This window comes from Eretmochelys imbricata, chromosome 1 (genome assembly GCF_965152235.1).
Source record: "Eretmochelys imbricata isolate rEreImb1 chromosome 1, rEreImb1.hap1, whole genome shotgun sequence".
In the NCBI taxonomy this organism is placed as follows: domain Eukaryota; kingdom Metazoa; phylum Chordata; order Testudines; family Cheloniidae; genus Eretmochelys; species Eretmochelys imbricata.
Genome location: NC_135572.1, coordinates 37,802,067 through 37,829,790, shown reverse-complemented (window position 1 = coordinate 37,829,790; position 27,724 = coordinate 37,802,067). Strand labels below are relative to the sequence as shown.

Sequence of the window (27,724 nt, the reverse complement as noted above, 5' to 3'; positions counted from 1 at the left end):
CACCACAAAAAGTTATGTTTCTATAAGATGTTCAGGGACAATGGTTGTCTCCCTGATCCCTTTACTATATGTGTTTAGATGTAATAGTTTGAGTCCCTACTCCCATCTCAATACAACATACTATTTTAGTTTTCAAACTTCAGCCCATTTCTGGAGGGGTGTTCCTTTATTCTTTACTTAAAATGGCAAACCTTAAGAATTAGCCTAAATTTTCTTCTGAGCTCACTGTTCCTATGGATTTTTTCCTGCAAGATCTCCTGTATCTATTGCTAGCACATGTTATCTTAGAGAATCTCTAACTTCTGTCATCCTGAGTTGGAGTTAATAAGACTTGCCTGGTCTGGGAGCCAAGAAGAAATGGTGGAGTAGCCCTGCCTCACTGTGGAGGGTTCTAGAATCTGGCAGCCTGTCACAGTGTTCACTTTAGGCTCATCTATCCCTGAAATTGTTGTTCCTGCTGCAATCACTAGTCACCGGGGAGAAAAATTAAGTTGTCTTTCTTCATATACTTATTACTAAAATCTATATGCTCAATATATGTAAATAGATAAAATAAGACCCAGCCATCTCAAGCTCTCCTTTGCCCACCCAGTAATAGAACACAAGCCCCAAACTCAAGGGGATAATGGAGTGGAGAGTATGTTACAACATTTGTGGGTCACACCAACATCAGAGGGCTTGCAAGCACTTTGGAGGTCAGGATTGCAAATCAAAATGCTCTTGACAAATTGGAAGATTGGTTCGAAATCAATAAGATGAAATTTAATGAAGACAAGTGCAAAGTACTACACTTAAGAAGGAAAAATCAAATACACAACTATAAAATGGGGAATAACTACTTAGGCAGTAATACTGCAGAAAAGAATCTGGGGGTATAATGGATCACAAACTGAATGAGTCAACAATGTGATGCTGTCATAAATATAAAGGGAAGGGTAAACCCCTTTGAAATCCCTCCTGGCCAGGGGAAAGCTCCTCTCACCTGTAAAGGGTTAAGAAGCTAAAGGTAACCTCGCTGGCACCTGACCAAAATGACCAATGAGGAGACAAGATACTGTCATAAATATAAAGGGAAGGGTAAACCCCTTTGAAATCCCTCCTGGCCAGGGGAAAGCTCCTCTCACCTGTAAAGGGTTAAGAAGCTAAAGGTAACCTCGCTGGCACCTGACCAAAATGACCAATGAGGAGACAAGATACTGTCATAAATATAAAGGGAAGGGTAAACCCCTTTGAAATCCCTCCTGGCCAGGGGAAAGCTCCTCTCACCTGTAAAGGGTTAAGAAGCTAAAGGTAACCTCGCTGGCACCTGACCAAAATGACCAATGAGGAGACAAGATACTGTCATAAATATAAAGGGAAGGGTAAACCCCTTTGAAATCCCTCCTGGCCAGGGGAAAGCTCCTCTCACCTGTAAAGGGTTAAGAAGCTAAAGGTAACCTCGCTGGCTCCTGACCAAAATGACCAATGAGGAGACAAGATACTGTCATAAATATAAAGGGAAGGGTAAACCCCTTTGAAATCCCTCCTGGCCAGGGGAAAGCTCCTCTCACCTGTAAAGGGTTAAGAAGCTAAAGGTAACCTCGCTGGCACCTGACCAAAATGACCAATGAGGAGACAAGATACTTTCAAAAGCTGGGAGGAGGGAGAGAAACAAAGGGTCTGTGTGTCTGTCTATATGCTGGCCTTTGTCGGGGATAGACCAGGAATGGAGTCTTAGAACTTTTAGTAAGTAATCTAGCTAGGTATGTGTTAGATTATGATTTCTTTAAATGGCTGAGAAAAGAATTGTGCTGAATAGAATAACTATTTCTGTCTGTGTATCTTTTTGTAACTTAAGGTTTTGCCTAGAGGGGTTCTCTATGTTGTTGAAGCTAATTACTCTGTAAGATATCTACCATCCTGATTTTACAGGGGGGATTTCTTCATTTCTATTTACTTCTATTTTTATTAAAAGTCTTCTTGTAAGAAACTGAATGCTTTTTCATTGTTCTCAGATCCAAGGGTTTGGGTCTGTGGTCACCTATGCAAATTGGTGAGGCTTTTTATCCAACATTTCCCAGGAAAGGGGGGGTGCAAGTGTTGGGAGGATTGTTCATTGTTCTTAAGATCCAAGGGTCTGGGTCTGTAGTCACCTAGGCAAATTGGTGAGGATTTTTACCAAACCTTGTCCAGGAAGTGGGGTGCAAGGTTTTGGGAAGTATTTTGGGGGGGAAGGACGCATCCAAACAGCTCTTCCCCAGTAACCAGTATTAGTTTGGTGGTGGTAGCGGCCAGTCCAAGGACAACGGGTGGAATATTTTGTACCTTGGGGAAGTTTTGACCTAAGCTGGTAAAGATAAGCTTAGGAGGTTTTTCATGCAGGTCCCCACATCTGTATCCTAGAGTTCAGAGTGGGGGAGGAACCTTGACAGATACTTTCAAAAGCTGGGAGGAGGGAGAGAAACAAAGGGTCTCTGTCTATATGCTGTTTCTGCCGGGGATAGACCAGGAATGGAGTCTTAGAACTTTTAGTAAGTAATCTAGCTAGGTATGTGTTAGATTATGATTTCTTTAAATGGCTGAGAAAAGAATTGTGCTGAATAGAATAACTATTTCTGTCTGTGTATCTTTTTTGTAACTTAAGGTTTTGCCTAGAGGGGTTCTCTGTGTTTTGAATCTAATTACCCTGTAAGGTATCTACCATCCTGATTTTACAGAGGTGATTTCTTTACTTCTATTTACTTCTATTTCTATTAAAAGTCTTCTTGTAAGAAAACTGAATGCTTTTTCATTGTTCTCAGATCCAAGGGTTTGGCTCTGTGGTCACCTATGCAAATTGGTGAGGCTTTTTACCAAACCTTGTCCAGGAAGTGGGGTGCAAGGTTTTGGGAAGTGTTTTCGGGGGAAAGACGTTTCCAAACAGCTCTTCCCCAGTAACCAGTATTTGTTTGGTGGTGGTAGCGGCCAATCCAAGGACAAAGGGTGGAATATTTTGTACCTTGGGGAAGTTTTGACCTAAGCTGGTAAAGTTAAGCTTAGGAGGTTTTTCATGCAGGTCCCCACATCTGTACCCTAGCGTTCAGAGTGGGGGAGGAACCTTGACAGATGCGGTTGCAAAGAAGGCTAATATCATTCTGGGGTGTACTCAGAGGAGAGTTGTATATAAAATTAGGGGAGGTAACTGTCCTGCTCTACTGAACACTGGTGAGGTATCAGCTTGAATATGCATCCAGTTTTGGTTGTCACCCCTTTAAGAAAAATGTGGAGAGGATCCAGAGGAGAGCAACAAAAATGATACGTCTTAGAAAACCTGACCTATGAGAAAAAGTTAGAAAAACTAGACATGTTTAGTCTTTAACAAACAAGATCAAGGGGTGGGAGGAGACCTGATAAGTCTTCAAGTATGTTAAGGGCTGTTAAAGAGGACTGTGATAAATTGATCTCCATGTCCATTGAAGGTAGGACAAGAAGTAATGGTCTTAATCTACAGCAAGGGATATTTAAGTTAAATATTAGGAAAAACTTTCTAACTATATAAAGTTAGTTAAGTTTTGGAATAGGCTTCCAAGGAAGGTTGTTGATACCCTGTCATTGGAGGTTTTTAAGAACAAGTTAGGCAAAAGCTTGTCAGGGGTGGTCTAGTTATACTTGGTCCTACCGCAGGATGGAGGGACTGGACATGATGACTTCTTGAGTTCCCTTCTAGCCCTGAATTTCTGTGATTCTATGATTATGCCAAAGTTGTTCATTCCAGAGTGCAATACAGACTGCAACTCTGTACAAACTGTATACAAGGATTACTCCATCTATCCCTGAAATTCTGTCACTTTTCGGGTGAAATGCTGCAACTGTTCAATATCAGATAGCAAAATTATACAATGGTTAAGAACAGGAAATAAAAAATATCCTATCCAGTGAGAGTATGGGGAAGTGTAAGCATGCAGAATGTAATTACTCAAGTTAAAATTTGCTAATCATATCAACAGATGGGTTTGGAGAATAGTTAGAAAACGTGGGAGTGGGACATGGAAAAAAAGATATAAGTGAAGGTCTAGGTGTCCAGAAATAATAGAGTTTCAGGTTAATGGAGCAATATAGTTATAGTGCTAATAATAAACAGTTCTGCATATATGAGGATGTTAACTGGTTTATGGGAAATTACATTAAATTTGCTCATGTTCAATACATTTTTAATGAATTTAGTGCATGTGAAAAACACTATATTTTCAGCCAGGAGGTGAACAGCTGTATCCACAGAACTAGTACAGGTGTATAATTTCTCATGCTTCCCCAACCTGTATGTCTCCCATATTCTAGAGGTTTGCCTCTAACTTGAAGTGGGGAGTTTAGTCTTTATGCCCAATCTTTCCGCTTGCAGCTGTGGATGTGTTTTTTGTCTACAGTCGCTAGGCTATGGGAACTGGACTGAGACCATAAACCAATTTAACAGATGACAGGATTTTTTAGTCTGGGCTAGACTTGAACAAGTGACAATATTAAATTGCTCCAGATTTATTTGAGCCGTATCTATAGATACCTGGCACCAGTTTCTCGAGTCATCTAGCCCTCAGCTCAAATTTGATAATTTGGTTTTGTTCCTGTTTTGGCCATTTAGACTCCCGTTTGCAGAAATTCAGGTACTGTATTTAACAATCTATAGTTGAACCTAAGTATTTTAATCTTATCCCCAAAGTAAGTTGTTGCTGCATGTTTCCATTTAAACAAGAATAGTTTAAGATTTCTTTTCATGTGGAGAATGCCTTGTGTTTAGGTGAGTGTTCATGGACTGAATCAAGAAGCCAGTCTACCTTGAGTTTATGAAAGAATGCCCATTAGCTGGATGACTCTGGTCTTCCAGTGCTTGTGAAAGGTATTCTGCTGTCCATACGGGAAAAAAAAAAATTCAGTTGTCTCGCTGATTGGCTCAGTGTTCACTATTTGCTAACACTAAAGATGGTGGATGGGGCTTTTTCTATTTGGCCCAGTTTTTCACTAGACAGCTGGGTTCTTTTTAGTACTTCAAAATGGCTGTTATTAAACAATAGACAGATGAAGTTTGACAGTGATGCAATACAAATTGGGAAACCTATAAGCAAACTTAAAGAAGTCTCACGTGGAAGCAACAAAAAAGTATGGAGAAAGGATAAGTTCAGTGTACAATGCTTGAAGAAAATGTGTATATGAAGAAAAAAGTAGGGTACATTTTTTCACTATAAAGCTTTCTTGTTAATTTTGTAGATATAGGAACTCTATACTTGTGTATTCCATGTTGTGGATGGAAAATGACATTTTTAACTTATGAAATTGAAAGGGGGAGATTATTTTCCAAACTTTTCTGGTATTGGAGGGATGGGTAGTATTTCACCTGAATAGAATACTTACTTCTCATCTATTAAGTTGGTCTCTCATCTGTTAACTTGCTGTTTCATTCTATGCATAATAGGCCAGATTCTCAGTCCTGCTAAGTCGCCTTTGTGCTGCTGTACCAGCATCAAGGGAACCTTACAACTGCCCTAAGCGAATAGATGAGTATTCTTCAGGTGTGAGGAAATCATGTGTACGGTGCAGCTGGGTATACTGGTGCTTCATCATCCCTGCCAGCAATCCATATTGTGCTGAGAGACCAGAATGTTCATCAGTCCCCACCAACATAATGGCAACTAGAGGGTCATAAGAAACCTGTGTAACTTGTAGCAGTTTGAGGTGCCAACTTTTTTAACTTAGCCTTTTTGCATGGTCCTTTCTTAAATTCTATTGGAGGTGGTACTCCTTTTATCCTGTTCTCCTTTTGTTCTAACTTTGGTTCTCTGTGTGTGATTAAGCCATCTTCCAAGTGCCAGCCACTTTTTTTTCTTTTGTGCTTGCCCCTTGATCACTTTTTACTACCTATTTTTTGTCAGTTTTAAGGAGTAATTAAAGAGAACAGTGGAGCTCCCACATGGAACATGCTTGGGACTCTTATTTGCATGTTGTTGGATTGGTTGCCAGATAGTTTTGAAACTAGTGGTTTATTTCCTCATTTTTGGGGGGCAGGCAGGTTAGATTTCTAATTTTTAGCAAACTAGAATTCAACATTTTGTAGGAAAAAATAGGCCTTTTAATTGTCTGCAAAATTCCATGGAAACATAAGGTGTATGGGACAATAGGCAACAAAATAAACATTTATTCCCTTAGTGTGAGTTCTGTTTTCTCCCATACTCTTCAATGATGGGAACACAGAAACTTGGTTTTGACACCAAAACCATTTTTCTTAAATAATTGTTTTCAGGCCCCAGGAATCTTCTCCCCTTTAATAAATATAGATCTACAGTAATGTAGTAAAATGGAGCAAGAGAGCATTTTTAAACAGTAAATTTTGTTGTGCAAGAAAGTATATGGAAAAAGTCGTATGTGTTTTTGGAAAATAAACTGGTATTAGCAAAAAGAAAAGGAGGACTTGTGGTACCTTAGAGACTAACAAATTTATTTGAGCATAAGCTTTTGTGAGCTACAGCTCACTTCATTGGATGCATTCAGTGGAAAATACAGTGGGGAGATTTCTATACACAGAGAACGTGAAACAATGGGTGTTACCATACACACTGTAAGGATAGTGCTCACTTAAGATGAGCTAATACCAGCAGGAGAGCGGAGGGGGGGAGGGGGGAGAAAACCTTTTGTAGTGATAATCAAGGTGGGCCATTTCCAGCAGTTGACAAGAATGCCTGAGGAACAGTGGCAGGGCTGGGCAGGAGGGATAGCTCAGTGGTTTGGGCATTGGCCTGCTAAACCCAGGGTTGTGAGTTCAATCCTTGAGGGGGCCATTTAGGGATCTGGGGCAAAAATTGGGGATTGGTCCTGCTTTGAGCAGGGGGTTGACTAAATGACCTCCTGAGGTCCTTTCGAACCCTGATATTGTATGATTCTATGAATAAACATGGGGAAATAGTTTTACTTTGTGTAATGACCCCCATCCACTCCCAGTGTCTATTCAAGCCTAAATTAATTGTATCCAGTTTGCAAATTAATTCCAATTCAGCATCCTCTCATTGGAGTCTGTTTTTGAAGTCTTTTTGTTGTAATATTGCGACTTTTAGGTCTGTAATCGAGTGACCAGAGAGATTGAAGTGGTATTAGGGAGACCAAACGTCCTAAAGATTTGTCTCCAATCATTTGGAAATACAAATGCTTACCTCCTGAACATATTGCTCAGAAGCTATAGGACTATATGGGGAGAAGTATAAGAATTATTCAAGGAATAAGTAGTATTAATGGTCCCATTTTGCAGGAGAAAACTACTTATCTGCTCTGGAAAATAAGGTCTAAGTGTTTTTCATCAGATTACCTGAACAGAGACCCAGAAAGCTAAGGAGATACTTTGCAAATTTTGCTATATTCAAAAGACTGCATTTCAATTATTGTGGCTGCCAGTTGGGTCAAGAATTACAATTACTGTAATTAACAAGTTGCCAGATCTGAACATGTCAGGCAGAGAGATCATTCCCAAGAACATTTAGTCTTCAAAGGAAAGAGAAAATGAATTAAGTAGTCATGCACTGTAGAGTCAACTCATGTAAATAGATCAGTGGTTCATGCTGACAGGACTCCATTGCAGAAGAGCCAGTACAAGAGGAACTATCACTCAGAGGTTTCACAAAGAGAAAGAGTACTTGTGGCATCTTAGAGAATACCAAATTTATTTCTTTATTTGTCTCTAAGGTGCCACAAGTCCTCCTTTTCTTTTTGCGGATACAGACTAACACGGCTGCTAGTCTGAAACCTGTCAGAGGTTTCAGTTTGCTGAATCTTTATTATTTAGCCATAGATGCTAGTCACAAAGATATTTAAGAATCCATGTTCAAAATATTTGATATGGTTGGCTTAATGTTTTTCGTTATGAGAAGAAATATCCTTTCGACTTAAGAGCTTTTCTTTCTTAAGTAAAAGACCCTCTGTTTTTAAAAAGAGGCTTCTCAAATGTGGCCTGAAAAGGAATTTGATCGGTCTGAACTAGCGTCATTTGTACAACACATTTAAGGTGGCTTGCCAAGAAATTTCTCAAAATGTAACTTTATATCTAGGTGCCACAGTGCTCCAAGCAAAAAGGACATTAGGTAAATTAACAACCAAATGAGCCTGTATTGTGTCGTTCCCCCCCCCCCCCAATAAGATGCTTAGATTTGGGAAGCTGTTTATATTTTATTTCCTATAGGATATAGCATAACTTCAAGCAAACTGCAAAATTGTGCATTCTGTGGAGAAATATAGATTAGTCAGCCGTATGGGCAGTACGTGGGCTTCAGTAGAGCCCTCTGGTGGATATGACAGCACTGATGGGGAACTGACCTTATATAAAAGGGCAGAACTTCAGTACGTGCAGAAGAAAGGGAAGTGGGCAGATATGTTTTCAGTCATTCATGGGATGAATCTCTTACCTGGTTATTTGGTTATATCTCTAAACTTGTTTATTTTTCTAAATTCTTGCAAGGTCACTTTTCAATATGACAACAAAGAGAGGGATGTGATTCATACAGCCCTGGAAGCTGATTTATTATGCCCATTGAACAAAATACCTCCCATTAACATCTGTCCTGGTGCACTAGTAGTCTAATATATATCACTATTTGTTACAGATAGGCATTTGTTGTATTAAATCTCTTACTGTTCTTGAATTCTGTGCCATTTATATGCAGAACTGATGATGCACAAATCTGCTACGATTCTGAAGATACAGCAGTCTCAAAACCAAAATGTGCTGTACAGTGCACTTTCTATATTCTTTGTCTTGCCATTTCAACGCAGGAAATCATTAAAATTATTCAAGGTGAAAGTTGCAGTGAATTGTATCTGGAAGCAACCTAAGTTTAGCATAAAAGTATGCAGATTAACATACTGTGGCAGTACAGCATCACTTATTAAATACAGAGTCAGAGACTGTGACACTCTTCAGGGTGCCCAGTACTGGAAGCCACTGTGTTACCCCTCTGCTTCAGTAAAGCTGGAGCTTAAACTGTGTCAGCTCCCTGACACTCCAGCCTCCTTGCCTTGGCAGCAAATTCCTCAGGACTATGCCAGTCTAATACTTGCCTTGCGGGTAACATTCAGTGAACGCGAGATTGCCAGAGTGGTGTCTCTGCAGATTCCAATCCCTGTCATTGCAGACTCACAGAAATTACCAAATCCATCTCTAAACAGACAGTGCACATACCAGCCTGTGAGGGTAGCTGAAGATGCACACTATACCTCAATATACAGCACTGAGTTGAATTTATAATAAAGCAAGAATCTTTATTAATAAAGAACATAGATTTTAGTGATATTAAGCAAGAGAAGAAAGTTATGATTACAAACAAAACAAAAATAACAATTTCTAGTCACTAAAGCTTAACTTCAGTAAGATACAATATTTGCATAAGCAACTTTGTGACTTACATCAAGCGACCAGCCCCTTAGGAAGGAGGATCCACCGTTCTCAGAATCGGTGGGTGCTGAGTCCTTTGTCCCCTATGTGATGCATAACAAAGGAGTCCCCCTTCTTCCCTTTTATATCCCAGAAACCTTTAAAATATATTCTTTGAAAAGTAAAACCAGATAAAGTTCCTTTTCTCTGTTGCAGAGTAACAGCCGTGTTAGTCTGTATCCGCAAAAAGAAAAGGAGTACTTGTGGCATCTTAGAGACTAACAAATTTATTTGAGCATAAGCTTTTGTGAGCTACAGCTCACTTCATCGGATGCATCTATAGCTCACGAAAGCTTATGCTCAAATAAATTTGTTAGTCTCTAAGGTGCCACAAGTACTCCTTTTCTTTTTCCCTGTTGCTTGTACTTGAGGGTGCAGGCACCAAGCCCATTCTTTATCCTCTGCTCAGTTTGCTTTCTTGATCAGCTTGATCACTTTGTTTACCATAAATGCAAATGTACTTTCACTATCCTTTCTTGTAATCAAGCCATGCTGTTTTGTTACCTGTCTGCTAACTTGATTCAAGCATGTAAATCCACATGCTTTTGTCTAGGGCAGACTTAGGGTTGCCAACTTCTTAATTTAAGAAAACTGAATACCCTTGCCCCACCCCCTTCCCCGCCCCTTCCCTAAGGCCCCACCCCATCTGAGGTCCCGCCCCCACTTACTCCCCCTTCCCCCCCGTCGCTTGTTCTCCCCCACCCTCACTCACTCGCTCATTTTCACTGAAGGAGGGGGTGAGGGCTCCGGCTGGGTGTGCAGGCTCTGGGGTGGGGCCTGGGGTCAAAGGTTTGGGATGCAGGAGGGGGTGCCGGGCAGGGGGTTGGGGTGCTGAGGGGTTCAGAGTGTGTGTGTGTGTGGGGGGGCTCCAGCCTGGGACAGGAGGTTGGGGTGCAGGAAGGGGTTTGGCAATGGGGCAGGGAGTGGTTGTGTGGGAGCTCCGGGTGGCGCTGACCTCAGGTGGCTCCCAGGAAGCGGTGACGTGTCCAGCTGGCTCCTAGGCAGAGGGGTGGCCAGGAGGCACTGTGCACTGCCCCCGCCCACAGGCACTGCCCCCACAGCTCCGATTGGCCATAGTTCCTGGCCAGTGGGAGCTGCTGAGCCGGCACTTGGGCTGGCACCTGAAACTGGGGCAGTGCACTGCGCCCCCTGGCTGTCCCTCTGCCTAGGAGCTGGAGGGACATGCGGGCCACTTCCCAGGAGCTAGGCACAGAGCCTGTCTGCCTGCTCCACTGATGCTACGGCCAGCCTGACTTTTAGCAGCTCAGTCAGCTGTGCTGACTGGAGCCACCAGGGTCCCTTTTCGACTGAGTGTTCCAGTTGAAGACCAGATGCCTGGCAGGCTTGTTTATCAGCTGCCTCCACAACGTGTTTTAAGTACATATTTCCAGTATAGTACATAATTTTTTGTATTCAACCCATACATAAATCATGCAATAATATTCATGACCAGTTTACATACATACCTTACATCATTGACTAAATATTCTGACAATACTGCTTTGAGTGTACCCTTTGCTGGTTGGCATAAAGAGGTTCTTAGGGTCACAGAGACCTAACAAGAAAGCTCCTCCTATTAAATTTCTGTAGCCAGATCAATAAATCACCTGTTTTTATTGATGGTGTCCAAAAATACTTATTTTTTGTTTTATTGTGATTTTTTTACCTGGCCCCAGTCTTCAATTTTCCATCTCTTCTTTTAGAAATGTATTGACTTAGTTTACCATGGCAAATTCTGAAATAACTGATAAATCTTCAGTGTTGTAAAGTCCTTTCTTTTGAACACTTTTTTTAAAAAAACATGTATTATTGAATATAAAATCCTTGGAATCTAAGAGAGCAGAACTTTTAATAATAATAGTACATCACATTTTTAAAAATGCATAATGAAAAGTTTTGTGAGAAAATATTTTTCATGCATTCATAACAAATCTTTGCTAATTATACTTTTTAAATTAGGATCACTGTATGGTACAGAGGGCAGTAAATGGGAAGTCAGAAAGGAATATATACCACCACTCTGCAGGCATGGCAGAATCAATAACAAAAGACTAACACAGCATTGTAGCATTTTTTTAAATATAAATAATACCTTAATAGAGAAGGTCTTGATTTTAAGAATTTAAAAGAAATCCCACAATAAGTTTCTTTATTGCACACACAAGAAAGAATGGGAGATTATTTGCAGAAAAATTATAATTCTAAAGATGATGCAAATGATATTTTTATATAATATTGTAAGTATATTGTCAAGATAAGTAGAATTAGTTGTATAGATGGTGCAGTGCACACTCTGATCAGTACTAAATGTGGTGCACACAAATTATAGGGATTTTTGCTGTAATTTATTTGAAAAATGTAGAGGAGCATCTGTGTGGTTTCTTTGGAAACCACGCTGAAACCTAGATACCACAAACTTTTAGATATCACTCTGCAGGGAATCCAACACTTTGACAGCTTTTGTTTTATGTACTGGGGAGTCAACTACAATTTTACAGTTTATGGCCTGATGACTTAAAAGCTTTGTTTTTTCCACCTAGAATCAGATAATGTGTATATAAAATGTCTGTGAATAGAGAGAGTATGTTTTTATTTAGGTTAAATTAGGCTAGAGAATCCATGTTTGCAATAGTTGCTTGCAAGGAAGAATAAAAATTGAGACTGAAGATAACATTTTTACATAAGTGAGCTAAATACTGTTTAATTGGTAAGGAGAATTAGCATAGGTGCGTATGTGCAAAATATGAATGCTAGCAATAGAGTCCTGTATTTCAGGACAGATGATTTTATGGGCATTGTTGGTAGTAGAAGGAAGAAGGAAAAGAGAGTATTAATAAAATCTGTTTGAATGTATTCTCTCATTCAGCATAAAGAAAGTGCACATAAATAAGAAAAACATGTTTTCTATTTTACTCCAGTGGTAAGAATTATTCTTAAAAGGTGCCAAGACTTTTTTTTTTTTTTTCAGAAACAATATCCGTATCATATTTATGTAGCATGATGTAAAATTACAGAGAACATACAGGTGGTTAATGCCAAGTAAAACTCAATGGTATTTGTTCTGTGAAAATGAGATATTTAGAAAAAAAATTACCATGAAAAAAAATTGTAGAGAAACCTGTTTATATTTACGGTATTGGACACTTGTCCCATTTTAGGTACATTTGGGAATCACAATGGATACTAAACAAAAGCTTCCAAAGGTCAAAATTATCAAAAAGCACTGGATGAAGTTTGTATATCAATTTAAATTTAAGCTATATAAATTCAAGATATCAGACTAGATATTTGCCATTCCAGAAGGAAGTTTATCTTGAAACGGAATGTGATGATGTATTCTGCTTGTTTATATCATTCAACTGAATTTTTGCTACTTTATCTGTCATGGGTATCATATGATTGTTGTCAGTTGACCCAAGCATCTCATAATTATGTGTCTGGAAAAAGCCATGTGAAAGGAAACACTGCTGTTGCTAGATACCATTCCTCTCTGGTTAAGTAAAGAACACTAGAATGTCCTACATAATTCTAGTTCTTTTCTGTTCATTTGTACATATATATTTTTTCTTTGTCTCTTTTTAGTTTTCAGAAAAAAGTGATAGAGAGTACTACACACTGGATGACATGTTTGTTTCCAAAGCAGCTAAGGGAGAGCGGAGTGGAGAAGAAGAGGAAAGACACAGAAGAAAAGCAATCTATCAACATCATCAGCTTGTTGCACGTATGGAGAAGTGCCCATATTGCTTTGATAGCCCTGAACTTCCAAAACATCTTATTATTGCAATTGGCATCAAGGTAAGAAAGTAGCAATTTGACATGAGCATGGAAAGAAATAAAGGAAGGCAGTTTAGTGCTAGAATTTCCTGAGATTAAAAATAAAACTGCTTCTTTGGCATGATTTATTGATTCACGTGTTATTTTCCTGGCCCTTCCAATTAAACAGAAAGGAAGATTCCTCAAGGGTGAGATAAAAAAAAATATGAATCTGTCTTGCATGATGAAGTTAATTCTCAGAACTTGATCCTCTTCAGATTTGCAGATGACCTTGGTATCTATGGAAAAACCTCAAGGGCACTGCAACAATGATAAGAGCTGAACACATAGATTACAGAAGGTAGATGAATATGCAAAAGACCAAATGGGGGTCAGTGTGAATAGATTAGGGTGACTAGATAGCAAGTGTGAAAACTTGGGATGGGGGAAGGAGTGGGAATAGGTTGCATATGCAAGATAAAACCCCTAATATTGGGACAGTCCCAATAACATCAGGACTTTTGGTCACCCTAGAATATATAAGAAGAAAAAAGTTTACTTTGGGTAGGAAGGAATTAGAAGCAGTTAAGGAGTAGAGTATAATTCAGAAAGACAAAACAAGGTTGAGTGGAAACCATTCAGAAGACAAAATAGTATCATGATAATTACCCTTCAATTAAATTAGCCCCAATCTTGTTTAGAAGCTGAAGAGAGCATATGGGGGTGTAAATTGCACCTTCTCTTTTGTCCCAGTAGGGATTCACATTTAGGGGCTGATAGGCAGTGTTGTTATTAACTCTTGGTGTTTCTGTTGGGAGGAAGAATAGCTTTAATCCTTGATAGGGGTTCTGTACAAGCTCCTTAGGCAGAGGCTGCCTGTGTGTTAATCCATACATCTCTGTCTTTGCCACCAGAGAGGAGATTACAGATTCTCCATCACTGCCACTTTGCCTTCTCCTCCATGCATGCATCTATATCAGACTTCCTAATACTGGGGCAGAAACCTTGACTGAATATAACCCTTTGTTTCCGGTATGGTTCAAACTGTAACACACAACAAAGCGTGAACATTTACCAAGAAGACAGGATACAGGTGCCAAAAAAACAAAAAAAGTGAATTACACAAAGATGGCATTGTATGGAGAAACATGAAAATAAATAGATAAAGGACTAAATTTACAAGGAGTGTAAAAAAGCACAGATGTTCTATGGGATTCATACTTTCTGGGGCCAGAAGGGACTGTTGTGATCATCTAGTCTGACCTGTATAACACAGGCCATAGAACTTCCCCAAAATAATTCCTTTTGAACTACAGCATATCTTTATTTTTTTTTAAATGTTGATTTAAGAATTGCTAGTGAGGGAGAATCCAACACAACCCCTGGTAAATTCTTCCTGATTAATTACCCTCACTGTTGTATGCAGTGTAGTTGTAGCTGTGTCAATCCCAGGATATTAGAGAGACAAGGTGGGTGAGGTAATATCTTTTACTGGACTTTCCAACTTTTCATTCTGCAATACGGCCAATGGGCTATTCAGACTACCAGACAAAGGTATAACACAATCTAATCGCTGGAAGTTGAAGCTAGACAAATTCCAATAAAATATATTACCTCACCAACCTTGTCTCTCTAATACCCTCACTGTTAAAATTTTAGGCCTTATTTCCAGTCTCAATTTGTCTAGCTTCAACTTCCAGCCATTGTATCATGTTATACCTTTGTCTGGTAGATTGAAGGGCCCATTGGCTGTATTGCAGAAAGAAGAGATGGAATGTGAACTAAACTTTTGCTGAAATGGAGACCCATGAGAGAATGAGTATTAAGGACCAGCACTAAAGATGTTAGAGAAATTAGAAGCTAGTCCAGTATCTGCTTGGCTACATCTAGGACAGGTTGAATTAACCACCATTACCATCTTTAAAAATAGATATTCTCTATTTTCAAAGCTCAGTGTCAAAGCTACAGTTTTTCTGAATTTGGAAATTTGAGCGAAGTGCCTTTTAGACTCCATTAAGGCTACTCAGTCAACTGAAGGGATCACTTCTCAAGAAGCTGAACTCATTTGTCCCAACACTTCTAATTCTGCTGGCCCAGAAAGCAAAGGATGCTAATGAATGCACAGATTCCACCAGAGTTATGAGCATTTGCATCCTTTATTCTCTCCCTCCCACCACCACCACACACAACCTGTAGTGTGAGTATAGATCCAAAAACAGCTATAACTGCTGTTCAGAAGGCTACAGTTAGATTACTTTACAGCTACACAGCGTAGATTGAATCAGGTTAGCATGAAATTGCAGTTTTGATTAAATGCATCTATGTTTAGCATTACCAGTATATGGTATAACATATTGGCTGGCATCTTTTTTATGAGAACTAACACTGTATTTAGGAGAAGGGCCTTGGAATGTACAATGAAAGATGTTGCAATACCATGTTTTGTAAGGTATAATCATCACACAAAATCACTTGTATCATATATTGATTGTAGAGAAATGCTAGCCTCTCCATAGATGAAATCCTAGTGGTGAAATCCTAGCGGATCTTAAACATAAAAAAGAAGCTTACAAGAAGTGGAAGGTTGGACATATGACCAGGGAAAAGTATAAAAATATTGCTCGGGCATGTAGGAATGAAATCAGGAGGGCCAAATCGCACCTGGAGCTGCAGCTAGCGAGAGATGTCAAGAGTAACAAGAAGGGTTTCTTCAGGTATGTTGGCAACAAGAAGAAAGCCAAGGAAAGTGTGGGCCCCTTACTGAATGAGGGAGGCAACCTAGTGACAGAGGATGTGGAAAAAGCTAATGTACTCAATGCTTTTTTTGCCTCTGTTTTCACTAACAAGGTCAGCTCCTAGACTGCTACGCTGGGCATCACAAAATGGGGAAGAGATGGCCAGCCCTCTGTGGAGATAGAGGTGGTTAGGGACTATTTAGAAAAGCTGGACGTGCACAAGTCCATGGGGCCGGACGAGTTGCATCCGAGAGTGCTGAAGGAATTGGCGGCTGTGATTGCAGAGCCATTGGCCATTATCTTTGAAAACTCGTGGCGAACCGGGGAAGTCCCGGATGACTGGAAAAAGGCTAATGTAGTGCCAATCTTTAAAAAAGGGAAGGAGGATCCTGGGAACTACAGGCCAGTCAGCCTCACCTCAGTCCCTGGAAAAATCATGAAGCAGGTCCTCAAAGAATCAATCTTGAAGTACTTGCATGAGAGGAAAGTGATCAGGAACAGCCAGCATGGATTCACCAAGGGAAGGTCATGCCTGACTAATCTAATCGCCTTTTATCATGAGATTACTGGTTCTGTGGATGAAGGGAAAGCAGTGGATGTATTGTTTCTTGACTTTAGCAAAGCTTTTGACACGGTCTCCCACAGTATTCTTGTCAGCAAGTTAAGGAAGTATGGGCTGGATGAATGCACTATAGGGTGCGTAGAAAGCTGGCTAGATTGTCGGGCTCAACGGGTAGTGATCAATGGCTCCATGTCTAGTTGGCAGCCAGTGTCAAGTGGAGTGCCCCAGGGGTCAGTCCTGGGTCCGGTTTTGTTCAATATCTTCATAAATGATCTGGAGGATGGTGTGGATTGCACTCTCAGCAAATTTGCGGATGATACTAAACTGGGAGGAGTGGTAGATACGCTGGAGGGGAGGGATAGGATACAGAAGGACCTAGACAAATTGGAGGATTGGGCCAAAAGAAATCTGATGAGGTTCAACAAGGATAAGTGCAGGGTCCTGCACTTAGGACGGAAGAATCCAATGCACCGCTACAGACTAGGGACCGAATGGCTAGGCAGCAGTTCTGCGGAAAAGGACCTAGGGGTGACAGTGGACGAGAAGCTGGATATGAGTCAGCAGTGTGCCCTTGTTGCCAAGAAGGCCAATGGCATTTTGGGATGTATACGTAGGGGCATAGCGAGCAGATCGAGGGACGTGATCGTCCCCCTCTATTCGACATTGGTGAGGCCTCATCTGGAGTACTGTGTCCAGTTTTGGGCCCCACACTACAAGAAGGATGTGGATAAATTGGAGAGAGTCCAGCGAAGGGCAACAAAAATGATTAGGGGTCTAGAACACATGACTTATGAGGAGAGGCTGAGGGAGCTGGGATTGTTTAGCCTGCAGAAGAGAAGAATGAGGGGGGATTTGATAGCTGCTTTCAACTACCTGAAAGGGGGTTCCAAAGAGGATGGCTCTAGACTGTTCTCAATGGTAGCAGATGACAGAACGAGGAGTAATGGCCTCAAGTTGCAGTGGGGGAGGTTTAGATTGGATATTAGGAAAAACTTTTTCACTAAGAGGGTGGTGAAACACTGGAATGCGTTACCTAGGGTGGTGGTGGAATCTCCTTCCTTAGAAGTTTTTAAGGTCAGGCTTGACAAAGCCCTGGCTGGGATGATTTAACTGGGAATTGGTCCTGCTTCGAGCAGGGGGTTGGACTAGATGACCTTCAGGGGTCCCTTCCAACCCTGATATTCTATGATTCTATGAGGCTGAAGAGTTTTTATTGTAAACTTTATTATGATCTTTACTCAGGGGTGAAAGTAACTTAAGGGACATACTGGTATGCAGGGCGGTTCAACCAGAAGTGGCAGGGCTGGGTTCAGACTCCCCCAGCCAGCCCTTCAGCGCAGCCCAGCGGTGATTTAATGGGCACGGGGCTCCTGGCCACTGCTGCCAGTGCTACCCCGGGGCTGCGGCCCTTTAAATCACTGCTGGAGCCCTGGGGCTCCTGCTGGCCGCTGCTACCCCAGGGCTCCACCAGTGATTTAAAGGGACGAAGCCCTGGGCCCTTTAAATTGCCGCCAGATTCCTGGGGAAGCTGCCCCCTGCTGGTACAGTTGGCTGTGTATCTGCTCTTACCAGTGCGCCAGATCAGACAGTACCGGCTTACTTTCACCTCTGTCTTTACTCCCATTTTAACATCATCAGAATGAAACCAATCACACTAAAATTTCACAAGTGCAACTTGTGCTGAAATAGAGCAATTAGGTAAAGTTTGAGCTAAATTAAATACTTATTTTAGATGTATCCATTCAAAGCCCTTGGTAAATGTACATGTGATGGGTTGGACACCTCTCGCCCCGGGAAGCCACCTGATGTACTGGGGTTTCACTGAGCCCGCCTGCTCCACTAGCGTGTATGCCCTCTCCCTGTTTTGCTGCATCAGGCTCTCCAGCCTCTGGAAGCATACACACACAGGCAGGGACGCACCAGCTGTAGAATCACACAGAGTCTGCAAGCAGCTCTCTATGGGAAGATTCAGCTAGGAAATTGCCCTGCACTCAAGTGCACACCTCCTTTGGGGAGTAAACCCAAGTCTGCACTGCACAAGCTCATGAAAATTTACCCTATCCCTCAATGTGGAGAGAGAGAGATGAACAGCTTCCCTCCCCCCCCCCCGCCCCATGAATGACACAAACTGGATTATGTTATAAACAACAAATAAGTTTATTAGCTATAAAAGGTAAATTTTAAGTGATTATAAGGGATAGCAAACAGAACAAAGCAGATTACCAAGCAAATAAAACAGAACATGCATACTAAGATTAAGATCTTAGAGACTGGTTTCAAGAAGTAATTTCTCACCCTAAATCTTGCTTTTGGGGCAGGTTGCAGAAATTCTTGAAGTTTAGCTACCCTGCTTGCAGCTTAAATCTTCAGGCATCTTATTCGCAGACTAGATCCCTTTTCCAGCCTGGGTTCAGTACTCCTCCCCCTTTCCCTTTGTCCTTGTTCCTTAAGTGTGTCCAGCAGTCATCCTGGGTGGGGATTCAGTGAAGAGTGAACCCAGCTCAACTTACTCCCCAGCCTTAAATAAGATTTATATAAGGCAGGAATCTTTTGTTTCCCACTCTTGACCTCTCCCTCCTTTTAGTGAAAAATTACTAGAAGTTCAAGATGGTGTTTAGTACCAGGTGACATGACCACATGACCTAGTAGTGTCACAGCTACGTGCCAGGACACCTCTCAGGAAGGAGAGAGATTAGTATCTTCAAAGTCTTATTGTTTCTTCCAAGTGGCCCATCAAGGCTGATAGCCTATTGTCATGTGGGTGTTTGCCAAGTACACAAATTGTTACATAGTCAATATTCCTAACTTTAGATTCAGAAATGATACATGCATACAAATTGGATAATCACATTCAGTAAATATAACCTTTCCAATGATACCTTACAAGACCCATCTTGCTTAAAATATATCTGTTATGCCATATCCATATCATAAGCATATTTCTATAAAGAATATGGAGCGTAACATCATGGTACCCAGTGTATTAATAGAAATAAAAATATCCATACCTTGATGACTGAACTGTTGTCTAAATTACAATCCCCTCATCAAAATAGAAAGTTCTACCCCTGTACCTTCAAACCTGGGGGAAAAAGCCTAAAAGGGTAGCTAAGCTTTGCTGACCTGAAGCTTAGACAAACTATGCAAATAGATTGGATTTAAGATGGCAGCAACCACAAGCCATGAATTTTGGTCTGTACCAGAATTTCCTTCATCAAAAATTCATATCAGTATCTTCATATTTCAAGCCGCAAGGGAAATGCATCAGATGCAAAGAGTAGAAAGCAAGCAGGGAATCTGGACAGTTGTTTGGGCAAATGTAATTGTGAATTCCCTTGCTTGTGTGTGTAGTTTCTAAAGTGTAACTTGACATTTATTGTCCAAGCTTTCCATTTTTAGTATTTTCTGAGAATTATATAAATAAATGCTCTTTTTCCCCCTCTTAAGTAACTGATAAATGTTTACAACCTTAAGGCCAGTGTAACAAAGCTTTTTAAAAAAAACAAAACAAAAAAACCTTGCAATAAATATCTAGATATTTGGAAATCTGTTTCTGAGAGATTTTACATGGGGTTTCCAATTCAGAAATACTTCATGCAGTAGAGTTAGGAGATAGTCCTACTCTGAAAATATGTGGGTATTTGATATGCTGAAATCAAATTCTGCCTTCCATTCATGTATGTGAAGGCAGGATAGGCTAGCCCAGTGTTTAAGTCTATGACATGTAATAAAATTGCATTTGCAATTGTAATGAAATCAAGAATAAAATTGAATCTGATCATTCAATCATTGGTTATGAAGTAAATAGAGACCATTTATTTATTTATTTGGGGTTAAAAACACACTCCCTCCCCAAGTTTGTATACAACCTTCATCCACTCGTAAATTTTTAAATTTAGGTGAAACCAGTTTCCAATCCATATAGTTTACAGAGCCATTTTGAACATGCTATGAAATCTGCATTCACATGTTCAGAGGATTGGTAGTGAGAGCTTCCTGATCCTGATTAACGGATGGAACCTGACTCCATCTTTGCAAATTCTGTGTGTCATATGTTAAGGATGTCCTGCCTTGCAGACCTGGCACAAGGCCTGATTTCTCTTTGGGCAAAACATGTTAGACTGTTGATCCCTGAGATAGGAGGAGTGCCTACCTCCTTCTGCCCAAACACAATCAATTATCCATGGGGCTGTCCTATCCAGGCTCCCTTTATTTCATAGAATTGTGGGATTAAATCCCCAAACCCCATACTCTCTTTTGGCTATGTCTACACTACGAAATTAGGTCGAATTTATAGAAGTCAGTTTTGTAGAAAGCATTTTTATACAGTCGATAGTGTCCCCACACAAATGCTCTAAGTGCATTTAGTCGACGGAGTGCGTCCACAGTACCGAGGCAACTGTCGACTTCCGGAGCGTTGCACTGTGGGTAGCTATCCCACAGTTCCCGCAGTCTCCGCCACCCATTTGAATTCTGGGTGGAAATCCCAATTCCTGATGGGGCAAAAACATTGTCGTGGGTGGTTTTGGGTACATATCGTCAGGCACCCCCTTCCCTTCCTCCGTCTGTGAAAGCAACAGCAGACAGTCGTTTCGTGCCTTTTTTCCTGGGTTACCTGTTCAGACACCGTACCACGGCAAGCATGGAGCCTGCTCAGGTAACCGTCACCGTATGTTTCCTGGGTGCTGGCAGACGCGGTACTGCATTGCTACACAGCAGCAGCTCATTGCCTTTTGGCAGCAGACAGTGCAGTATGACTGGTAGCCATCGTCGCCGTACTCCAGGGTGTTCTTTTAGCCGACCTCAGTGAGGTCGGTCAGGGGCACCTGGGCAAATGTGGGAGTGACTCAGCCAGGTCATTTCCCTTTTAAGCTTCGTCTCGTGGCGATTCAGTCCTGCCGGCAGTCCTACTGCACCGTCTTCTGCCGAGCACCCAGGAGATGACAATGGCCAGCAGTCGTACTGCACTGTCTGCTGCCAGCAAGATGTATAAACATAGAGGAAGTGGATCAAAACAAAAAATAGACCAGATTTGTTTTGTAGTCATTTTCTCCTCCCTTCCTCCCTCTCTTCCTCCGTGAAATCAATGGCCTGCTAAACCCAGGGTTTTGAGTTCTATCCTTGAGGGAGCCACTCTGTTTCTCCTTGATGCAAAGCCACCCCCTTTGTTGTTTTTAATTCCCTGTAAGCCAACTCTGTAAGCCATGTTGTCAGTTGCCCCTCCCTCCGTCAGAGCAACGGCAGACAATCGTTTCGCGCCTTTTTTCAGCGCAGACGCCATAGCACTGGGAACATGGAGCCTGCTCAGATCACCGTGGCAATTATGAGCGCTATAAACACCGCACGTATTATCCAGCAGGATATGCAGAACCATAAGCTGCAAGAAAAGCAAAACCTGGCGAGGAGGAGGCGACGGCAGCGCGGAGAAGAGAGTGATGAGGACATGGACATAGACTTCTCACAAAGTACGGGCCCCTGCAATGTGCACATCATGGTGTCAATTGGGCAGTTTCATGGCTTGGAACACCGATTCTTGGCCCAGGAAACAAGCACAGAGTGGTGGGACTGCATAGTGTTGCAGGTCTGGGACGATTCCCAGTGGCTGCGAAACTTCTGCATGCGTAAGGGCACTTTCATGGAACTTTGTGACTTGCTTTCCCCTACCCTGAAGCACAAGAATACCAAGATGAGAGCAGCCCTCACAGTTCACAAGCGAGTGGCGATAGCCCTGTGGAAGCTTGCAATGCCAGACAGCTACCGGTCAGTCGGTAATCAATTTGGAGTGGGCAAATCTACTGTGGGGGTTGCTGTGATGCAAGTAGCCAACGCAATCATTGAGCTGCTGCTATCAAAGGTGGTGACTCTGGGAAACGTGCAGGTCATAGTGGATGGCTTTGCTGCAATGGGATTCCCTAACTGTGGTGGGGCTATAGACGGAACCCATATCCCTATCTTGGCGCCGGAGCACCAAGCCACCGAGTACATAAACCGCAAGGGGTACTTTTCAATGGTGCTGCAAGCACTGGTGGATCACAAGGGATGTTTCACCAACATCAACGTGGGATGGCCGGGAAAGGTACATGACTCTCGCATCTTCAGGAACTCTGGTCTGTTTCAACAGCTGCAGCAAGGGACTTACTTTCCAGACGAGAAAATAACCGTTGGGGATGTTGAAATGCCTATAGTTATCCTTGGGGACCCAGCCTACCCCTTAATGCCATGGCTCGTGAAGCCATACACAGGCAGCCTGGACAGTAGTCAGGAGCTGTTTAACTGTAGGCTGAGCAAGTGCAGAATGGTGGTAGAATGTGCTTTTGGATGTTTAAAAACGCGCTGGCGCAGTTCACTGACTCGGTTAGACCTCAGCGAAATCAATATTCCCACTGTTATTACTGCTTGCTGTGTGCTCCAGAATATCTGTGAGAGTAAGGGGGAGACATAGGGCGGGGTGGGAGGTTGAGGCAAATCGCCTGGCCGCTGATTACGCGCAGCCAGACACCAGGGCGGTTAGAAGAGTACAGGAGGGTGCGGTGCACATCAGAGAAGCTTTGAAAACCAGTTTCAGGAATGGCCAGGCTATGATGTGAAAGTTCTGTTTGTTTCTCATTAATGGAACCCCTCCCTTCCCACCCTGCCCCCGCGCCCCCCCCCCCCGGTTTCACTCTGCTTTACTGTAAGCTAAGCACCCTCCCCTTCCCCCTTCGATCACCGCTTGCAGAGGCAATAAAGTCATTGTTGCTTCACATTCATGCATTCTTTATTTATTCATCACACAAATAGGGGGATAACTACCAAGGTAGCCCGGGAGGGATGGTGGAGGAGGGAAGCACAGGTGGGGCAGTGGAGGAGAAAGGACAAGGCCACACAGCACTTTAAAAGTTTAAAACTTTAAAACTTATTGAATGCCAGCCTTCTGTTGTTTGGGCAATCCTCTGGGGTGGAGTGGCTGCGTGGCCAGAGGTCCCCCCACCTCGTTCTTGGGCGTCTGGGTGAGGAGGCTATGGAACTTGGGGAGGAGGGCGGTTGGTTACACAGGGGCTGTAGCAGCGGTCTGTGCTCCTGCTGCCTTTCTTGCAGCTCAACCATAGGCTGGAGCATATGAGTTTGATCCTCCAGCAGCCTGAGCATTGACTCCAGCTTTCTTTCAGCATGCTGACACCACCTACCATCTTCAGCCTGCCACCTCTCCTCATGGTCATATTGTGTTTTCCTGCACTCTGAGATTGTCTGCCTCCACGTATTTTGCTGTGCTCTGTCAGTGTGGGAGGGCAGCATGAGGTCAGAGAACATTTCATCGCAAGTGCATTTTTTTCACCTTCTAATCTTCGCTAGCCTCTGGGAAGGAGAAACATATGCAGCTGGTGGAGGGAAAAAAAAAGGAAGAGGTAGTTTAAAAAGACACATTTTATAGAACAATGGGTAGGACTCTTTCATGGTAAACCTTGCTGTTAACATGACATAGCACATGTGCTTTCATTACAAGGTCGCATTTTGCCTCTTATTGAGGATATGCCGGTTTGGTGTGAGAGATAACTCACGCAGGGCCAGACAGCAGAATTTGGCTTGCAGGCAGCCATGGTAAGCCACAGTCTTTTGGCTTCTTTAACCTTCCTAACATGTGGGAATGGTTTCAAACAGCAGCGCCCTCATTTCCCATACGAAGTAGCCATTAGGTTGGCAATTTAAAAGGAGGGGCTGTGGTTTCCGGTTTTATGTGTAGCAGAAACCCAACTAACCCCCCCCACATACACACCCAATTCTGTGAGATGATGGCTTCACCCCTTCCCCCACTGCGTGGCTAACAGCGGGGAAGATTTCTGTTCAGCCACAGGCAAACAGCCCAGCAGGAACAGGCACCTCTGACTGTCTGCTTACTAAAACCACCCTATTTCAACCAGCTGACCATGAATGATATCACTCTCAGAGAGAGAAAGAACGGATGTTTTCTGAATGCCAGCAAACACCGGGACCATAAGCTGCAATGCTTTGTTCTGCAATGATTCCCGACTACGTGCTACTGGCCTGGCATGGTAAAGTTTCCTACCATGGAGGACGGAATAAGGCTGCCCTCCCCAGAAATCTTTTGCAAAGGCTTTGGGAGTACATCCAGGAGAGCCTTATGGAGATGTCCCTGGAGGATTTCCGCTCCATCCCCAGACACGTTAACAGACTTTTCCAGTAGCTGTACTGGCCGCGAATGCCAGGGCAAATTAATCATTAAACACGCTTGCTTTTAAACCATGTATAATATTTACAAAGGTACACTCACCAGGGGTCCCTTCTCCGCCTTCAGGGTCCGGGAGCCCACCTTGGGTGGATCCAGGTCCAGGGTGATAAACAGATCCTGGCTGTTGGGGAAACCGGTTTCTCTACTTCCTTGCTGTGAGCTATCTACAACCTCCTCCTCATCATCATCTTCCTCGTCCCCAAAACCCGCTTCCGTGTTGCCTCCCACTCCTTGGATGGAGTCAAAACACAGGGTTCGGGTAGTGGTGACTGCACCCCCTAGAATGGCATGTAGCTCATCATAGAAGCGGCAGATCTGGGGCTCTGAACTAGAGCGGCCGTTTGCCTCGCTGGTTTTTTGGTAGGCTTGCCTGAGCTCCTTAATTTTCACGCGGCACTGCTGCGGGTCCCTATTATAGCCTCTGTCCCTCATGCCATTGGAGATTTTTTTCAAATATTTTGGCATTTCGTCTTTTCGAACGGAGTTCTGCCAGCACGGATTCGTCTCCCCATACAGCGATCAGATCCCCTACCTCCTGTTTGGTCCATGCTGGAGCTCTTCTGCGATTCTGGGACTGCATGGTCCCCTGTGATGATGAGCTCTGCATGATGACCTGTGCAGGTGAGCTCGCCATGCTGGCCAAACAGGAAATGAGATTCAGAAGTTCGTGGGCCTTTTCCTGTATACCTGGCCAGTGCATCTGCGTTGAGAGCGCTGTCCAGAGCGGTCACAACTGAGCACTCTGGGATAGCTCCCGCAGGCCAATACTGTCGAATTGCGTCCACAGTACCCCAAATTCGACCCAGCAAGGCCAATTTCAGCGCTAATCCCCTTGTCGGGGGTGGAGTAAAGAAATCTATTTTAAGAGCCCTTTAAATCGGAAAAAAGGACTTCGTTGTGTGGACGGGTGCAGGTTTAAATTGAGATAAACCTGCTAAATTCGACCTAAACTCGTAGTGTAGACCAGGCCTTTGAAATCTGGCACAAATAATAACCAAGTACTAATGATTTTACATTATTTAAGGAGCTATACTTCAGCTCAAGTTTTATTCTGAGTATCTGCTTGTTTCTCTTGATATTTATAAATTGTACAAAATTACTAAATATCTGAAACACTTTTAATATAGACTTTGCTTTTTACCATTCCCCCCAAATTCCTCATGCTTTATTTTGAATTCTTTTTACTTTATTTAAAATTAATAATAATAAACGAAAAAAGTAAAAATACTCTCCTTTTTTTATGTGAGTTTGTAACCACAGTAGACTGAACAACACGACTTTTATTATATTTGGGTTAATACTTAGTAGAAATGCTGATACCACATTGTCTTGATACTACTAGTATTGTTTTAGCAAAGTATATATGATATGCAAAGGGCCCAGTCTAAGTCACTTAGCACCCTCCACTCCTATTGATGATTTTGGGGTTGTGGTGGCTCTGGGCTTTTCAGGATCAGGCCCAAAAGAATCTAAGAACCTCGGTCACCATGTTCATCAGGTTAACTGACTTGCAAGAAGCCTATTGTTTGTTTGATTTAAATCGGCTTAAATATGATTTTCTTGCTTTAAACATTGTTGGAAGAGGACAAATGCCTTTATTAGATTACATTTTAGTAAAATCCCATGTTCCTGACCTTTAGCTGGATTAAAATGTTTTTTGACATTGGAAATAAATTAGTATTTTTGTGACTGGGAGTGAAAATGTTTCTTTGTGTAGGTATTCTTATCCTTGCCGAACTGTCAGTCCCTTACTGAAGGCCACTGCGTGATAGCCCCTTTGCAACACTACACTGCTGCCACTCTTCTGGATGAAGACATCTGGGAAGAAATCCAGGTCAGCAAAGCACTGCTATTTATTACATCTGTGTAGATAGCTCGTTTTCTAGCTACTTTTTAATATTTTGATTAATATATTAATATACTTATTGTAAGTGACTGTTGTTTCCGATCCACAGCCCCTGGGGGGCTTTTGAGGTTGCTTGGGTTTTCTCTGCTTTCCATTCCGAGGTTTGAGCTGGTTCTGGCTGTGGACCGAACTATCTCACTTCAGGGACACTCCCCCGCTCCCTTGTATGGAATTCCATCCTTGCTAAATACACCAGAGTTCGCTAGTTGTCCTCAAGAGATAGTGTAAGGGATAACATTTTCAAAAGCATCAAAGTGACTTAAGCAGTTAAGTCTCATTGAAAGTCAGTGAGACGTAAGTGCTTCTGAAAATTTTACTCATGGTCTTTCTATTTGAGTTAATTAATCTGTTTGATCTTTTTGTCCTCCCTCTTTCACATGATATCTTGAGTTATTTTTACTTTGCCCTTCCTTCAGCTTCTACTTTTTTGTTCATTAGGCTCAGTTTTACATTAGTTGCCCTTTTTAAATCTTTGAATAACACTCACATACTGGTACAATGATGAGCTGTACACAAATTTTTAAAAAATGTGCAATATCAGATGTCATGTTACCAGTTTTTGTGACCAAAATATCTTGTCTTAATGTTACTTTAATAAGTGCCTAGTTATGATATATATTGTAATATATGGTTGTGCCAGTTTTTCAGATTCTTATATTCACTGCTGGTATTTTTATAAGTAACGTGGGCATTAATTGTGTCAAGAGCTGGAAAGCCAACTGGTTCACCAGTTTGCCAATCCTGGTTAATAGGATTTCACATTCAATGTGTTTCTCATTATCTTATTCCTTTGATTTAGCTTGTTGTAGGCCTAGTTTCTGATATTTCTTCAAAGCATTATACATATTTATAGATACATATCTACTGATGAATCTTGTTCAGGAAGTTTTTCAGTCAAAGGCACCTGGCCAGCAAATATGGGAAAGATCAAGACTTCAGAAGAGAGTGACTGAACTAGTCATTTCTTCACTCTGACTTCAATGGTCAAAAGTGCCCAAAAAGGAAAATATCATATTTTTCAATATTCCCTCTAATTTTTTACATCCGTGTGCAGAATAAATTTTGTTATGTGTATCAATATGGAGGTAATGTGTGGCGGGGGTGGAGCCGGGGGGTTCGGAGT

At 42.0% G+C, this 27,724-nt stretch overlaps 1 protein-coding gene across 1 annotated transcript in view; it reads left to right on the top strand.

Moving 5' to 3' along the window:
• The window catches only part of CWF19L2 (CWF19 like cell cycle control factor 2), a 169,302-nt gene that overhangs the window by 116,335 nt on the left and 25,243 nt on the right, over positions 1 to 27,724 (top strand). The window contains exons 13-14 of the mRNA XM_077808705.1: positions 13,001 to 13,213; positions 26,413 to 26,529. Coding sequence (XP_077664831.1) covers positions 13,001 to 13,213; positions 26,413 to 26,529 — 330 coding nt within the window. The remainder of the gene's footprint in view (positions 1 to 13,000; positions 13,214 to 26,412; positions 26,530 to 27,724) is intronic.